Genomic DNA, 15893 nt, shown 5'->3' with positions numbered 1-15893 from the left:
AACAATACTGGGAGATTTTTCTACATTAGGTTTCAACACAATTTTATCTGGAGTATCCCTCGGTGTTTTGATAGTTTTATCTGGAGTATCCCTCGGTGTTTTGATAGTTTTATCTGGGGTTTCTCTTGGTGTTAGAACAATACTGGGAGGTTTTTCTACATTAGGTTTTAACACAATTTTATCTGGAGTATCCCTTGGTGTTTTGAGATTTTTATCTGGAGTTTCTCTTGGTGTTCTGAGATTTTTATCTGGGGTTTCTCTTGGTGTTTTGACGATTTTATCCGGAGTATCCCTTGGTGTATTGACAATTTTTTCTGGAGTATCCCTCGGTGTTTGCACAATACTAAGTGGTTTTTCTACATTAGGTTTTAACACAATTTTATCTGGAGTATCCCTTGGTGTTTTGAGAGTTTTATCTGGAGTTTCTCTTGTTGTTTTGAGAGTTTCATCAGGGGTTTCTCTTGGTGTTTTGATAGTTTTATCTGGGGTTTCTCTTGGCGTTTTGATGGTTTTATCCGGAGTATCCCTTGGTGTATTGACAATTTTTTCTGGAGTATCCTTCGGTATTTGTACAATACTGGGAGGTTTTTCTGCATTAGTTTTCAACATAATTTTATCTGGAGTATCCCTCGGTGTTTTGATAGTTTTTTCTGGAGTATCCCTCGGTGTTAGAACAATACTGGGAGATTTTTCTACCTTAGTTTTCAACACAATTTTATCTGGAGTATCCCGCGGTGTATTAGCAGTTTTATCTGGAGTGTCCTTTGGCGTTTGAAAAATATTGAAAGGTTTGTCTACACTTGGTTTCAAGACAATTTTATCAGGAGTTTCTCTTGGTGTTTTGAGACTTCTATCCGGAGTTTCTCTTGGCGTTTTGAGAGTTTTATCTGGAGTTTCTCTTGGTGTTTTGAGAGTTTTATCCGGAGTTTCTCTTGGTGTTTTGATAGTTTTATCTGGAGTTTCTCTTGGTGTTTTGAGAGTTTTATCTGGAGTTTCTCTTGGTGTTTTGAGAGTTTTATCTGGAGTTTCTCTTGGCGTTTTGAGAGTTTTATCTGGAGTTTCTCTTGATGTTTTGAGAGTTTTATCTTGTGTTTCTCTTGGTGTTTTGAGAGTTTTATCTGGAGTTTCTCTTGATGTTTTGAGAGTTTTATTTGGAGTACCTTTCGACATTTCAACAACATCCTTGGAAGTTTCTTTTATCAAGTTGTTGTTATTGTTCTTTGGGGCCCCCCCTAAAAGTAAAAAGTTAAAAAATAGAAAAACTAGATCTGTTAAAGATAACAAACATGATTACAAAAAACTTGTACCCCTCATTGAAATCAATGAAAGATATTTTAAGAGCATTGAACGATCGTCCAGCGAATCTAGTAGTAGTTCTGTAACCCAGAAAAAGGAAAAAGAGTTGAATAAATGTGATATTCGTGATAAAGAAAACTCCATAGCAACTAATGAGAAATCCCAACCACTAAGAAAATCACAATCTAGTATTATACTTACCGGGACATCTAATGCTTTTTCATCAGATAATCTTGGTGGTGAAAAAGTATTGCAAAATGAGAAGCAGACTGAAAACAATAAAAATTATACCAACACAATAAACAAAAATGATACTGTTCATTTACCTGATGCTGGTGTAATGGTCACCAATAAAAACGAAAAAAAGAGTTTGGGAAATGGAAGTTCAGTTGAACAAAATTCAAATTTGACCAATACAACCACCAAAGGAAAGCCTAAAATTGTATCCAACAATATTCCACCAGAGAAAAAACTGGATACTGAAAAAAACTACCCCAATCTTTTGAACAATAAATTTACCAAACCAGACAATTTGGAACTTCCAAAAACCAAATTAGAACCTTCCGAACAATCAATATCAAAAGATTTAGGAAGCGATTCAAAAACAGTGAACCCTCCTCCCTTTTTGAGAGATAAATCGCCTAATCCAAGTGATAATTTACCATTCTATTTAAAAAATCAAATAACTCCAAAAACAAATTTTGGCAAACAAATTAACGGAGAAAAATTGAAACAAGGTGAAATGAACTTAGAGACGTCATCTAAAACCAATGTTGAGAAAGTTGGGGCCCCAAAGAACAATAACAACAACTTGATAAAAGAAACTTCCAAGGATGTTGTTGAAATATCGAAAGGTACTCCAGATAAAACTCTCAAAACATCAAGAGAAACTCCAGATAAAACTCTCAAAACACCAAGAGAAACACAAGATAAAACTCTCAAAACATCAAGAGAAACTCCAGATAAAACTCTCAAAACACCAAGAGAAACTCCAGATAAAACTCTCAAAACACCAAGAGAAACTCCAGATAAAACTCGCTTCAAACAGCTTTAGATTTTGGGTTCGATCGGGCCTTTGGGGGCTCTGTAGGGTCCCTTTGTTTGAACGTGTTCTACTAGTTCACTCGACCAGTAGTAATTTTCTCTAGCGTTTTAGTTTTATTAAACAGACGGCAATACTGGAATAATTTAAGACAGCAATATTATTATTTATATTTAGGTAAATTTTGTAAAAAAGAAATAACGAAACCAAAAAATCCCTCCCATTTATTTAGCAAATTTAGTATTTGAGACAAAAACGTCAAGATTAAAAGATATTCCCAGCCATAACTTTTTTACATGCTTTTCCAATTAGTGTCAAGGGCATAGGTAAGCAACTGGATAAAGGGGTAATCTATTTTAACAAAAACTTTGGAGAGCAAAACCAAGATAGTTCATCAATAATTTCATTAGTTGTATTAATCTCATATTGGTAAGTGAACACCTTGATACCCTCTGGTTAGAACGACAAAGTATCTTGACTGACATCTTTTAGAGTAGAGGGTCAAGGCTGTTTTGTTTCCCCTCTTACAAACGTCCTTGTGCCATGAGCATCATAAGCAAAATGACATTAAAACGAGTGAAAACTCCATTGCCAAATTTATTTGCATGCTTCCAAGGCTTTAACGCTAAATGATAAAATAATACACGAAGCCAAAATGTTAAATTTCGCCAAAATGTATAAAAAAACTAAAACAATGCACATGTCCTGTTTCCTGTACGATTCTTTTTCCTCGCAATCAGGTACGTCTCTGTCATTGAAGGATTAGAATATAATTATTGTAAGCGAAAACAAAAGGTCACAGTAATCAGAAGAGAAATAAGAATTGGCACTCGAAAGGCGGGGGGAGGTCATAGCAAAGCCATTTCAGGAATTAGTTATTAGTAAAATCGTTAGGAAAACCATTACAAAGGTCGAAAATTAAAATGATGTAAGTTGAACGATTTGTCCCATTTTGATGGAATTCGGTCAACATAAAGAAGAAATTTGCTTCAAACAGCTTTAGATTTTGGGTTTGATCGGGCCTTTGGGGGCCCTGTAGGGTCCCTTTGTTTGAACATGTTCTACTAGTTCACTCGACCAGTAGTAATTTTCTCTAGCGTTTTAGTTTTATTAAACAGACGGCAATACTGGAATAATTTAAGACAGCAATATTATTATTTATATTTAGGTAAATTTTGTCTGTTTACTCGTCATGTGTGTAAATAATATTCCTGTAAATAAAGTTTGGTTGAATTCTTGTAAATAAAGAAAGAAATGTTCAATTGTCGAAAGTACAATAAAATTGCTCTTGAACATAAAATTATGCCCAGGGACATACGGATTTTGTTAACAGTTGGGATTCGGATATCTAATGGTGCACAAATGCACAATGACCGCACCCACAAACCACACTTCCTCGCGTGTCAAACTCATGACTTGATAAAGTTGAGATTTGAGATAAGTTTGAACGGTAATAGATAAGCTTTATAATTTTAGAACCTTATCTGAGCCTACAAATTTCCTCATTTGGATTTGAAATTTTGAACTTTGAGTTGAGACAAATAGCGTTATCATCCATTTGTTTTCATGATGATCTCATAAAGAATATTAGGCACTCGAAAGTGATTTGGCCTGATCTGTGATCGTCCAGGGCTCCAGACGTGCTACATAAGTACTCGGGGTTTATGGATTTTGAAAATCCGAGTTCCATATATGAGAATCTCGATTTCCAAATACAAGTATTTGTATTTTATTAGTAGGGATGTCCCAGATGTAAGTTGAACGATTTGTCCCATTTTGATGGAATTCGGTCAACATAAAGAAGAAATTTGCTTCAAACAGCTTTAGATTTTGGGTTCGATCGGGCCTTTGGGGGCTCTGTAGGGTCCCTTTGTTTGAACGTGTTCTACTAGTTCACTCGACCAGTAGTAATTTTCTCTAGCGGTTTAGGTTTATTAAACAGACGGCAATACTGGAATAATTTAAGACAGCAATATTGTTATTCATATTTAGGTAAATTTTGTAAAAAAAGAAATAACGAAACCAAAAAATCCCTCCCATTTATTTAGCAAATTTAGTATTTGAGACAAAAACGTCAAGATTAAAAGATATTCCCAGCCATAACTTTTTTACATGCTTTTCCAATTAGTGTCAAGGGCATAGGTAAGCAACTGGATAAAGGGGTAATCTATTTTAACAAAAACTTTGGAGAGCAAAACCAAGATAGTTCATCAATAATTTCATTAGTTGTATTAATCTCATATTGGTAAGTGAACACCTTGATACCCTCTGGTTAGAACGACAAAGTATCTTGACTGACATCTTTTAGAGGGTCAAGGCTGTTTTGTTTCCCCTCTTACAAACGTCCTTGTGCCATGAGCATCATAAGCAAAATGACATTAAAACGAGTGAAAACTCCATTGCCAAATTTATTTGCATGCTTCCAAGGCTTTAACGCTAAATGATAAAATAATACACGAAGCCAAAATGTTAAATTTCGCCAAAATGTATAAAAAAAACTAAAACAATGCACATGTCCTGTTTCCTGTACGATTCTTTTTCCTTGCAATCAGGTATGTCTCTGTCATTGAAGGATTAGAATATAATTATTGTAAGCGAAAACAAAAGGTCACAGTAATCAGAAGAGAAATAAGAATTGGGACTCGAAAGGCGGGGGGAGGTCATAGCAAAGCCATTTCAGGAATTAGTTATTAGTAAAATCGTTAGGAAAACCATTACGAAGGTCGAAAATTAAAACTTTGACTCAAACAGAAATTTATTTTAATCAGCGGCTTCAGCAATTTGCTTGTCATCTTTATCCATAAAAGGGTTTATTTTTCATATTTCAAAATAGCGTGGTAATTAAGAGAATCATTAAACCATGAAATTAAAGAATTGCTTCCTGGCTGATATACAGATAAATGATATAAAAGGTGCCTTTCTTATTTTGTTAATTTTATTTTTTTTTATTTGAATTTATTAAAGAGAATCATTAAACCATGAAATTAAAGAATTGCTTCCTGGCTGATATACAGATAAATGATATAAAAGGTGCCTTTCTTATTTTGTTGATTTTAATTTTTCCTCCCCTCAATTGTTTTTATTTCAGTTAAAATTCTATAAATTCGGTATGAGCAGACTGCAGACAACTCTTGTGCAATGCGCATCACGTCATCAGGTTGTTTTCATTTGTTTGTCATCGCATGTAGGTTTATAAAATATTTGTCTCGTTATTTCCAGACACATATTTGAGCACATCTTTATTTCTCCCGGTCCGGGTAATCCCGTGCAAACTGAGAGAGGAGATATGTTTGGTCAGAGTCTTTTGTTCTTGAGAATGTCAATAGCAAAAGTCACACATGAAAAACTGTGAAAATTATGGAATGAAAAGTGGAGTGGGCAAACATGTAGCGTGTGTTGGAGTCGGAGATAAAAAAAAAGAGAGGAAGAAAAATGGCGGCGGAATACTTTGGCAAATATTCAGAGGCAATAAATAAAAAAAATCGCGGAATAATTGTGAAAATGGCTTTTGAAATATGATCGTGTCAATAATTATTATTCTTCTGGTGGTTAAAGTCCAACCAAATTCCAAGTGTACCTATTTTGTGATAAAACTGCATAGAAATATTTGTTGAAGACAATTTTTTTCCCAGTTAGCTATGTAAATTGGTTGATAACTTGTAATTGGACTAATGGACAAACTGAGTTCCCAGTTGTTAAATCTAAAATCTACATAAAGCAACCTTCTACCTAAAGTTAAATAGATTGGACTACATTTTTCTCTTTTACACGAGTAGGTTATTCCGGAATTTTTCCATGTAAAACAAATCTGAAGTCATATTAAGTGTACAAATGTACACAATTACAAATTGTCATATTTTTTAAACTTACTCAGTATTGCCAACATTGATATGGCACTCAACTCAATAATAGTTCCTCAGTTCAAGACAATTTTTTTCCCAGTTAGCTATGTAAATTGGTTGATAACTTGTAATTGGACTAATGGACAAACTGAGTTCCCAGTTGTTAAATGTAAAATCTACATAAAGTAACCTTCTACCTAAAGTTAAATAGATTGGACTACATTTTTCTCTTTTACACGAGTAGGTTATTTCGGAATTTTTCCATGTAAAACAAATCTGAAGTCTTAGTAAGTACGAATGTACACAATTACACATTGTCATATTTATAAACTTACTCAGTATTGCCAATATTGATATGGCACTCAACTCAATAATAGTTCCTCAGTTACCTACTCTACCCTCAGTAACGGCACTTGGAGAAGTGAAAATCACATTTAGAGGTTCCCGCCGTTCTTATAACCGTTTTTTCTCCGATACAAGCTTTTCTTTTCAAACTTTTACCTCGTATATCTCATAAAGTAAGTCTACAACCTGCAACTCTTCAAAACATTCGAAAATGCCCCAATATTAGTTGAATGGCTTCATATGGTCCCTTAAACCTACATATGCATATTTGTATGTACCTCAAAGAAGAGTGATATCCTAATAATTCTATTAAGAGCTGTGTAGCGACTAGCGAGGGTACTTACCTTCACATTTAAGTCCCTGTCGGAACAGCCCATACAGGAGAGATCCACAATGGTCGCAAAATGTGGGCGACATAAAGTTGTACGGTTTGAATCGATGCGGCACGTCGATTTTGAATCGTTCCCTTAGGTACTGAAAGCCAAACACAATGACCTGTTTAAGTTATTACGAGTCAATGTCTTTTTGATGAGATTATCGATTAAAATTAACAACCTAATGATGGGTTTCACCGAAATTCTTTTCAGCCTCAAACAGGCTGTTAGTTTAATAACCCCGTTAAGCCTATACCTACAAGTCAAATTGAAAAAATATGGCGAAATCCACCCTAGGACTTGACTTTGTAAGATCATAAATCTTCAACTAATTGTCAACTTAAATCAATATCCTATAAACTAGGGTTTATAAGATACCGGATAAACCCTATACTCGTATATAACAGGGAAGCTTCAGCCTCTGTCTTCAACTCTTCACATTCAAAGCAAATACAGAAGTCACACATGAAAAACTGTGAAAATTATGGAATGAAAAGTGGAGTGGGCAAACATGTAGCGTGTGTTGGAGTCGGAGATAAAAAAAGAGAGGAAGAAAAATGGCGGCGGAATACTTTGGCAAATATTCAGAGGCAATAAATAAAAAAAATCGCGGAATAATTGTGAAAATGGCTTTTGAAATATGATCGTGTCAATAATTATTATTCTTCTGGTGGTTAAAGTCTAACCAAATTCCAAGTGTATTTTGTGATAAAACTGCATAGAAATTTTTTTCCCAGTTAGCTATGTAAATTGGTTGATAACTTGTAATTGGACTAATGGACAAACTGAGTTCCCAGTTGTTAAATGTAAAATCTACATAAAGTAACCTTCTACCTAAAGTTAAATAGATTGGACTACATTTTTCTCTTTTACACGAGTAGGTTATTTCGGAATTTTTCCATGTAAAACAAATCTGAAGTCTTAGTAAGTACGAATGTACACAATTACACATTGTCATATTTATAAACTTACTCAGTATTGCCAATATTGATATGGCACTCAACTCAATAATAGTTCCTCAGTTACCTACTCTACCCTCAGTAACGGCACTTGGAGAAGTGAAAATCACATTTAGAGGTTCCCGCCGTTCTTATAACCGTTTTTTCTCCGATACAAGCTTTTCTTTTCAAACTTTTACCTCGTATATCTCATAAAGTAAGTCTACAACCTGCAACTCTTCAAAACATTCGAAAATGCCCCAATATTAGTTGAATGGCTTCATATGGTCCCTTAAACCTACATATGCATATTTGTATGTACCTCAAAGAAGAATGATATCCTAATAATTCTATTAAGAGCTGTGTAGCGACTAGCGAGGGTACTTACCTTCACATTTAAGTCCCTGTCGGAACAGCCCATACAGGAGAGATCCACAATGGTCGCAAAATGTGGGCGACATAAAGTTGTACGGTTTGAATCGATGCGGCACGTCGATTTTGAATCGTTCCCTGAGGTACTGAAAGCCAAACACAATGACCTGTTTAAGTTATTACGAGTCAATGTCTTTTTGATGAGATTATCGATTAAAATTAACAACCTAATGATGGGTTTCACCGAAATTCTTTTCAGCCTCAAACAGGCTGTTAGTTTAACAACCCCGTTAAGCCTATACCTAAAAATCAAATTGAAAAAATATGGCGAAATCCACTCTAGGACTTGACTTTGTAAGATCATAAATCTTCAACTAATTGTCAACTTAAATCAATATCCTATAAACTAGATAAACCCTATATATAACAGGGAAGCTTCAGCCTCTGTCTTCAACTCTTCACATTCAAAGCAAATACAAAAAATTACTTCTCCGCACAGACGTTCGATCCGACCCATCAAAATCCACCACGAAACCTTGAAATCTCCTGACCCGAGTGAAATTACCAATTTGAAAGAAAATGAATATCTACTTATAGGTAAGGTACCCAAAAGTGCAGAAACCATAAACAAATGAAACCTACTTGTCAAGCATCCATTCAACCATCAATAAAACTAGGGAAAGAGAAACGAAAAAATTAGTAGAACTTACTATAGTGCTTTCTGATTCCCTCCCGGATCCAGAACATTTTGTTAGGAGTTTATCATGGCATTTCTTATGTACAGCAGTCTGACATGCTGCAAGTAGAAAATGAGAAAATGTCACATGATGCAGAAAGCATACATATCTGCTCTACAATTATGTACATAACTGAAGAAGGAATACAAATGAAATGTATATTGCACCGAGTTTACGGTAACATTTGGTTCATCCAATGTCAGTGGTACATGCCTAACAAAAATATTACCAATGAGGCCCTGTCCAACAGCCTTCCATAGGGTTATACTTTTACTAAGTATCTCTTGAGTGTACCTACGTCCGTCGTGTAGTTCCCCGGTCTCAGGTTCACCTTGCTACTCAGTTGCTACATTATAATGAGTAGAGACCAGTTGTAGGTCACAGTTATTTGGTGATACCTACGAAATTATAAACCTCCACGGCTTTATTACAGTATAGGAAGTCCTTTTGGAGAAAGCGTATTGTAGGTTATCGTATTAGGAACACTTACTTTGACACTGGTATCCTTGCTTTCCGAACCCCCTGCAAGCAAAAAGAACAGTGTAAGTTCAATATATGTTTCGATGGAAAAAATTCTTCAGCAAGAAAGTCCTTTACTAGGCAAATGAACACAAGTGTTACCACCTTTTCAAGAATTTCAAATTTCCATTGAAAAATTAAATACGCGCCCTATTTCTCAATGACTTCACGTGTTGTACGTGATAATGGCTGCCAACGTTTTTGTTTACGTTTGTCAATCGGTTCCCATGTTGTGGGAATTACAGCGAAACTTGGCAACAGGGGTTTAAAACCAGCAAGCTGAGAAAATGTTCATGTGGACAAGCTTTTGTGGGCCTGATTTTTGCTCTTTTACTATGGGTGGACTCCTAAAATGTGGAGCATCCACCCAATGCCCTCAAGAAAATCCTGAATACGGGCCTCCTAACCTGTGTATGTGCTATGTGGCCTGCATACACAAGGAAGTTGGAAACCCCTGGTCTAGTAGTATCTCTACTTTTGTGTGTATAAACAAAAGATCTGTAAGCTCGGTTGTTCCTTACCACAAGAAGTCCTTGCAGAAGGCACAAAACGTTGGCTGTCGGAAGAACTTGGCCACAAAGTAGTGACCTTTGACTTGGTGTACCTTCTGATGCTTGATGGCACCCCTCCTCCTGGTAATAGCTCTTCCAAACACATTCTCCTCATCCACTGGAAATCAACATAATTAAAATTATGAGCACTATTTGTGGTAAAGCAGAGCTTTTAAAAAAACTTCGACCCAGCCGAGAATCGAACCCGTGACCTCCTGAGTGCAAGCCAATCACAAGATACCCACTCGGTTACGGAGGCTACTTCATAACATACATATTTTATGGATTCTATTTTTTCTAATGGAAGACTTAAGAAGAGACCTTTGTTCAGCAGTGGACAGATAACGGTTGCCCATGATGATAAGCATCTAATGGAATGATTAACTATCTAATACCCGTGTGCGAATTGACTTACCCAGAGGTAAATCGGAATCACTAGAGCTACGTTGGTGAGCTGCCCTCAGTCTGCTGGTAACCTGGGAAATCAAAAATGAAACAAGTAGGTAAGTACGAATAGTTGCAAAACATGAAGGCTCCATTCAATTCAAAAAGCTTCTTTTCCTTGGGCTGGAAGAAAAGTTCCAATCACGTTTGTACATAACATATTTCTCTTTCTCTAGGGCTCAATGGCTCATATCTGTGATATAATCTCTCAGAAAATCCATACAGAATAGAGGATAGACTATAAGTAATTCCTTTAACATAATACCGTTCATGTTAATTTATGTCCTATTTATATCTGTAAGTACTGTCTGCATGAGACTGAAAAATCTCCCGATCACTGATCAACAAGTTGTAATGAAAGGCTTCAAATTGATCCCATGAGAAAGGTAAAATTATTCCCTTGACAAATGGAGTGTGCCTGCGTTTCAATTCCAATTCACTCGATCCCTATCTCTAGACTGGACATACTTTCCACCCACAAACGAATGGAACCTCTATCATACAGCAGATCGCGAGAGTTGAGTAAACTGTGATGTGAGAAACATGACATAGTTGTGCGACTGCCAAAGAAGAAAAATACAGGAGAAGGCAATTTTCACTCAATAAACGCAATGTTCGCTAGAAGTGAAATATAAACAAGGCACAATGAGTAGCGTGGCAATAATGTTACATGCTTTGGCAGGTTCGATATCACGAGTCTCGGTCTGTAGAGGAGCTAAAGTTTACGTCACGTCAAAAATCTTAATCCTCGCCAAATCGACTTCAGTAATGCTTAATCACGCTGGATCTGAAGGTTGGAGATTCCAAATCAGATCATGAAATTTAGAGTGCCTTTTGTATTTGTATATCAAGGAAAGTTCCGCCACAACTAGACCGAGAAAAAGAAATTTGAGCGAAAACAAAAAGAAGCAAAGATGGAAGACACGTGCTTACGATGGATCAAGGAAAGATATTGTGACAAGCAGTCATGCTTAACACAATTGAAATTCCTATTAGTTCCCGCCTGATCATGGTGGTTGCACATTTTGTAAAAAAAAAAAAAAAAAAAAAATGCTTATTGAGGTGTAACCTACACACGACACAGACTTGCATTTGGCAGAGCGACCTCATAAGTTTTTCCTTTAAATTTCTACGAAACAAAGGTTTAAATGTTCGAGGGATGAAATTTTCGAATTTCTAGTCCAATACCCCCTCCCCTAAAAAACAAAAGTAAAGTGTTTGTTTTAATTTACTGTATAACAAAAATTTATTAATATGTAAAATCCAAGCGCAATTTCGCTCAACTTAGGAGAATAAAATACTTGGATCGTACGCACCTCTGCAGCTCAAGGACTAATATTTACACGATTGCATAGGTGATATATCTTATACGACATTCAAGTCATTTATTATAGTTTCTAAACGTTTATATATTTTTGAAATAGGTGATTGAAGAATTAAGGTCTCTTTACCTTCATGTCTGCAACACGGGGATATTTTGACTTAAAAAACACAAAGATTTCATCTAAATCAACTTATTGCATAGTGAATTTAGCACGGAAACTGTAAATAATTCCGGGCCGTTTTCACAAGAATATCTCATTTCATAAAGACATTACATTTTACATTTTAATTCATTAGTTATTTCCAATTTCATTAGTGAATAGGTAAATTTCATAGGATTTTCTCATGACAAAAATAATAGAAAATAAATAAATACTGGAAACAAATCTCTCCAACGGGAATTTTCAAACCCACGCCATTCAAACCCAAGTCATCGTATCTGAATTTACACAAGACCCAAGGGTCTGTAGAGAACCAGCTGGTAAGTGTTTACACGGAATGTTCAGGTTGGGTGGCAGAGGCTGCCTCTCCAGCTCCTCCTGTACCATTAGTGACGATATCTTCAGTGATGAGCTTTTTACTGCTGGAAGATTCCTCATGTCCGAAGTGTTTGTTTTAATTTACTGTATAACAAAAATTTATTAATATGTAAAATCCAAGCGCAATTTCGCTCAACTTAGGAGAATAAAATAGGTTCTACTTGGATCGTACGCACCTCCGCAGCTCAAGGACTAATATTTACACGATTGCATAGGTGATATATCTTATACGACATTCAAGTCATTTATTCAAGGAAAGATATTGTGACAAGCAGTCATGCTTAACACAATTGAAATTCCTATTAGTTCCCGCCTGATCATGGTGGTTGCACATCATGTTGATGTTTCCATCTTTTCCTTTCCTCCTTAGGCGAAGCTTCATCTCCTCCTTTCCCCTTTTTTACTATCCTATCTTTGGTTGGGTGAAAGAGCTCACTGTGTGAGAATCCTGTCAGCCTTAGAAAAAAAAAGTTTCCGAAACTAAGGATGATCATATTTGTTACTTTTTTTGAGCGATACAACTGTTACGCAAGGAACTTATATCTTTGACTATTACCTGATTGTATACAAAATGGCCACCAAGAGGTTTGTTGGCGCGGTCCTGAGGGTGTCCATTCCCTCCATAGCGTTTCTGTGGGGTGTTTCGCTTCTTGGAATGTGTGCCCGTGAACATCATTTTGGGAGCCACTTGTATTTTCATATTTCAGTATCAATGTGGACACCATTGGGCGATGAGAAGTCTGCTAGCCGCCAGGTTGGGGTACTCTGGAAAATTTTCAGAAGGGTTCCATCAGGGTGCAGGGATAGGAAAAACAAATTGGTGTTTCATAGTCATAATCAAATCTTAAGTCGTTCCAGAAATGGGTCGACTGTGACCAAAGCCTCTCCACCATGTTCTATCTTTGAACTTTTCTTCCTTTATTACAATTGTTGGATCTAAACCTCTTTTTTCAATAACTGGGAACACTAGGTATGTAGGTACTATAATTGAGTAAAAAGACACTTACCAAACTGCTAAAGACATCCGAGAGCCGAAGTTATGATAAGTTTGACATAGGATTGAATGGAATAATATTGTTACTAAGCTCAAGATGTGATTTTAATTGTAATATTTGAACTTGGATTAAGAAATTAAAATTAAATGTTTTTACGAGTAGATTTCATGAAGTCACTTAATTTCTGTTTTTAAACATTGTAGGTACATGAAGCGTTGTGAACAAATAACAAAGAAAAGGCTTCCTTCGGATATATCATCTTTACATTAGAAATTGGTATTTTCCACAGAGAATGGTGGGCATTGTTTTGTTTAGTCAAAGGTATATTTTTTGAGGGTGGAATTTAGGTCAAGGTAATCCAAGTATATTGGAGCTAATAAATTAGATCTTGATACATACTTTAGAAAAAATACAGCTTTGAAAGTATAAAACAGGAAACACGTGGACTTTTCACGCGGAAAGTTTTTGATCCACAAGTTAGAAAGGTACACTTGATCATAACTATTTTAATTCAGTAAGAATTTCACAAGTGAGTGTATACATACTTTAGAAAAAATACAGCTTTGAAAGTATAAAACAGGAAACACGTGGACTTTTCACGCGGAAAGTTTTTGATCCACAAGTTGGAAAGGTACACTTGATCATAACTATTTTAATTCAGTAAGAATTTCACAAGTGAGTTCTATGTAAATGTTTACAGGAGTATCCACTAAACACCATCCATGTTATTTACATTTCTAAAAATACCGCAACATGGGCTCATACCAACACACAACTAAAACACTCGTTTTGTTTTCTGTCAATAAATATTATGAATGAGAAGAATAAGGTGCACGTAATAAAATCCGAGTAACACTTAAAACCATGAGTTAACACAAAAAGATGTACCAAATACACAGTAAAAAAACACATGTTTTAATTGACCACTATATTAAAAACACTTTAGATTGTAATGTACCTACTCAGCGTACCTAGTTACAACACTTGGAACAAGTAGGTACCTCGTTACAGTATTGTCCACTGTACAAGATTCAGAAATATCCAAACAAGCCACCGGCGGATTTCAAATCGAAAAAAAAGTAAAATTTTGGACAATTTTTTTCTTTTATTTTAGAATTAAAAGAAAATAAACTGAATTTACAACTAGATAAAAAGTGAAAATGGGAGAAAAAAACAGGAGAGATCCACAATGGTCGCAAAATGTGGGCGACATAAAGTTGTACGGTTTGAATCGATGCGGCACGTCGATTTTGAATCGTTCCCTGAGGTACTGAAAGCCAAACACAATGACCTGTTTAAGTTATTACGAGTCAATGTTTTTTTGATGAGATTATCGATTAAAATTAACATCCTAATGATGGGTTTCACCGAAATTCTTTTCAGCCTCAAACAGGCTGTTAGTTTAACAACCCCGTTAAGCCTATACCTAAAAATCAAATTGAAAAAATATGGCGAAATCCACTCTAGGACTTGACTTTGTAAGATCATAAATCTTCAACTAATTGTCAACTTAAATCAATATCCTATAAACTAGATAAACCCTATATATAACAGGGAAGCTTCAGCCTCTGTCTTCAACTCTTCACATTCAAAGCAAATACAATAGGAAAAAGGCAGTTGTTCCAAGAACGAACCTTATCTGGGTGTATTTTCCTTTCGGAAAACTAACCACTACTGCTCCATTCAGTTTCAATTAGAGCAGTGGTCATTTTCCCCCTAGTCAATGGTTAGTGTCCCTGGCTGAATACAAATCTCCTTGGTTGAAAAAAAAAGTCACATAATAAAATACGGCTACTCTCTCACTTACCTTTACTAGATACACTTTGGCCTGTCCATTTTCTATGGCTGTGAGCCGTACACTATTGTCGCTCGGTTTCTGTACGACCATCTCCGCCCATATCTTCGTGTTGAGAATAACGCGCAGACTGCCCACTACACGAATAACAATGCGCGACAGAGAATTGTTGATGTCGTTCAGGCGAAGCTGACCACGACCTAGCTCGATCCAAGTCTTGACCGAATCGTATAGGAATAGTTTGCAGTTGATCTGGAAAGTAATACGGGGAAATACGACATGAAATTAAAATTGTGAATTGAAATTGATACCAACCATCGACAAAAATTTGCACTCCTTTTTCGATTGCAAATATTTTAACGGGTTACTTTCTGGTGTACTTGTGTTGACCCAGCACCTTAATGGGAAGTATTGTGTGTCTTATAGCTTATAGCCCACCTGATGAGGGACATGCTACGGGAAGGGCATGTTACGACACAGACCACATGAGAGGTCTAATGTAGCAGTTTTTCATTGCTACGAAATAAAAACGGCGGTGGAACACTCATCTTATAAAAAAAAGATTACCTGTAGTATGTTGACTTCTTCTTCTTCTCCCGTCACTACGGCAACAGCCTCGTATTTTCTCTTGCAAGCTCTGGCCGCCTCTTCATACTCTCTAGCAGCCTCACTTAGACTCTTGTGACGCGTTGTACCATTGTCTTCACCTCCACTATCCTGAGGAAATAGAGAGAGGACGTATTTTTTTTCCTTTCATTATCTCGGTTGTAAGTAGCTCCAA

The 15893-nt window shown here is 36.0% G+C and overlaps 2 protein-coding genes across 3 annotated transcripts in view; both read right to left on the bottom strand.

The window, feature by feature from the left end:
• LOC103513019 (putative protein kinase C delta type homolog) overlaps window positions 1-13807 on the bottom strand; it is a 34679-nt gene extending 20872 nt beyond the window's left edge. Inside the window, exons 1-7 of one of the 2 annotated variants that reach the window (XM_026826331.1) lie at window positions 13330-13807; window positions 12879-13087; window positions 10432-10492; window positions 9987-10134; window positions 9437-9468; window positions 8920-9005; window positions 8226-8355 (exon numbers count right to left, since the gene is read on the bottom strand). In XM_026826331.1, the coding sequence (XP_026682132.1) occupies window positions 8226-8355; window positions 8920-9005; window positions 9437-9468; window positions 9987-10134; window positions 10432-10492; window positions 12879-13022 (601 nt within the window). In that variant the 5' untranslated portion in view covers window positions 13023-13087; window positions 13330-13807. Of the gene's footprint in view, window positions 1-6869; window positions 7021-8225; window positions 8356-8919; window positions 9006-9436; window positions 9469-9986; window positions 10135-10431; window positions 10493-12878; window positions 13088-13329 lie in introns of both variants that reach the window. The other variant, XM_026826330.1, reaches the window with a different exon arrangement.
• The window catches only part of LOC103513018 (ran-binding protein 3-like), a 7717-nt gene continuing 4855 nt past the window's right edge, over window positions 13032-15893 (bottom strand). Inside the window, exons 5-7 of the mRNA XM_026826328.1 lie at window positions 15680-15862; window positions 15121-15364; window positions 13032-13087 (exon numbers count right to left, since the gene is read on the bottom strand). Coding sequence (XP_026682129.1) covers window positions 13032-13087; window positions 15121-15364; window positions 15680-15862 — 483 coding nt within the window. The remainder of the gene's footprint in view (window positions 13088-15120; window positions 15365-15679; window positions 15863-15893) is intronic.

The sequence above is a fragment of the Diaphorina citri genome, unplaced genomic scaffold (assembly GCF_000475195.1).
Source record: "Diaphorina citri unplaced genomic scaffold, Diaci psyllid genome assembly version 1.1 scaffold912, whole genome shotgun sequence".
NCBI lineage: Eukaryota > Metazoa > Arthropoda > Insecta > Hemiptera > Psyllidae > Diaphorina > Diaphorina citri.
The sequence above is the reverse complement of the archived record's forward strand: the minus strand, read 5'-3'. Positions and strand labels throughout refer to the sequence as shown.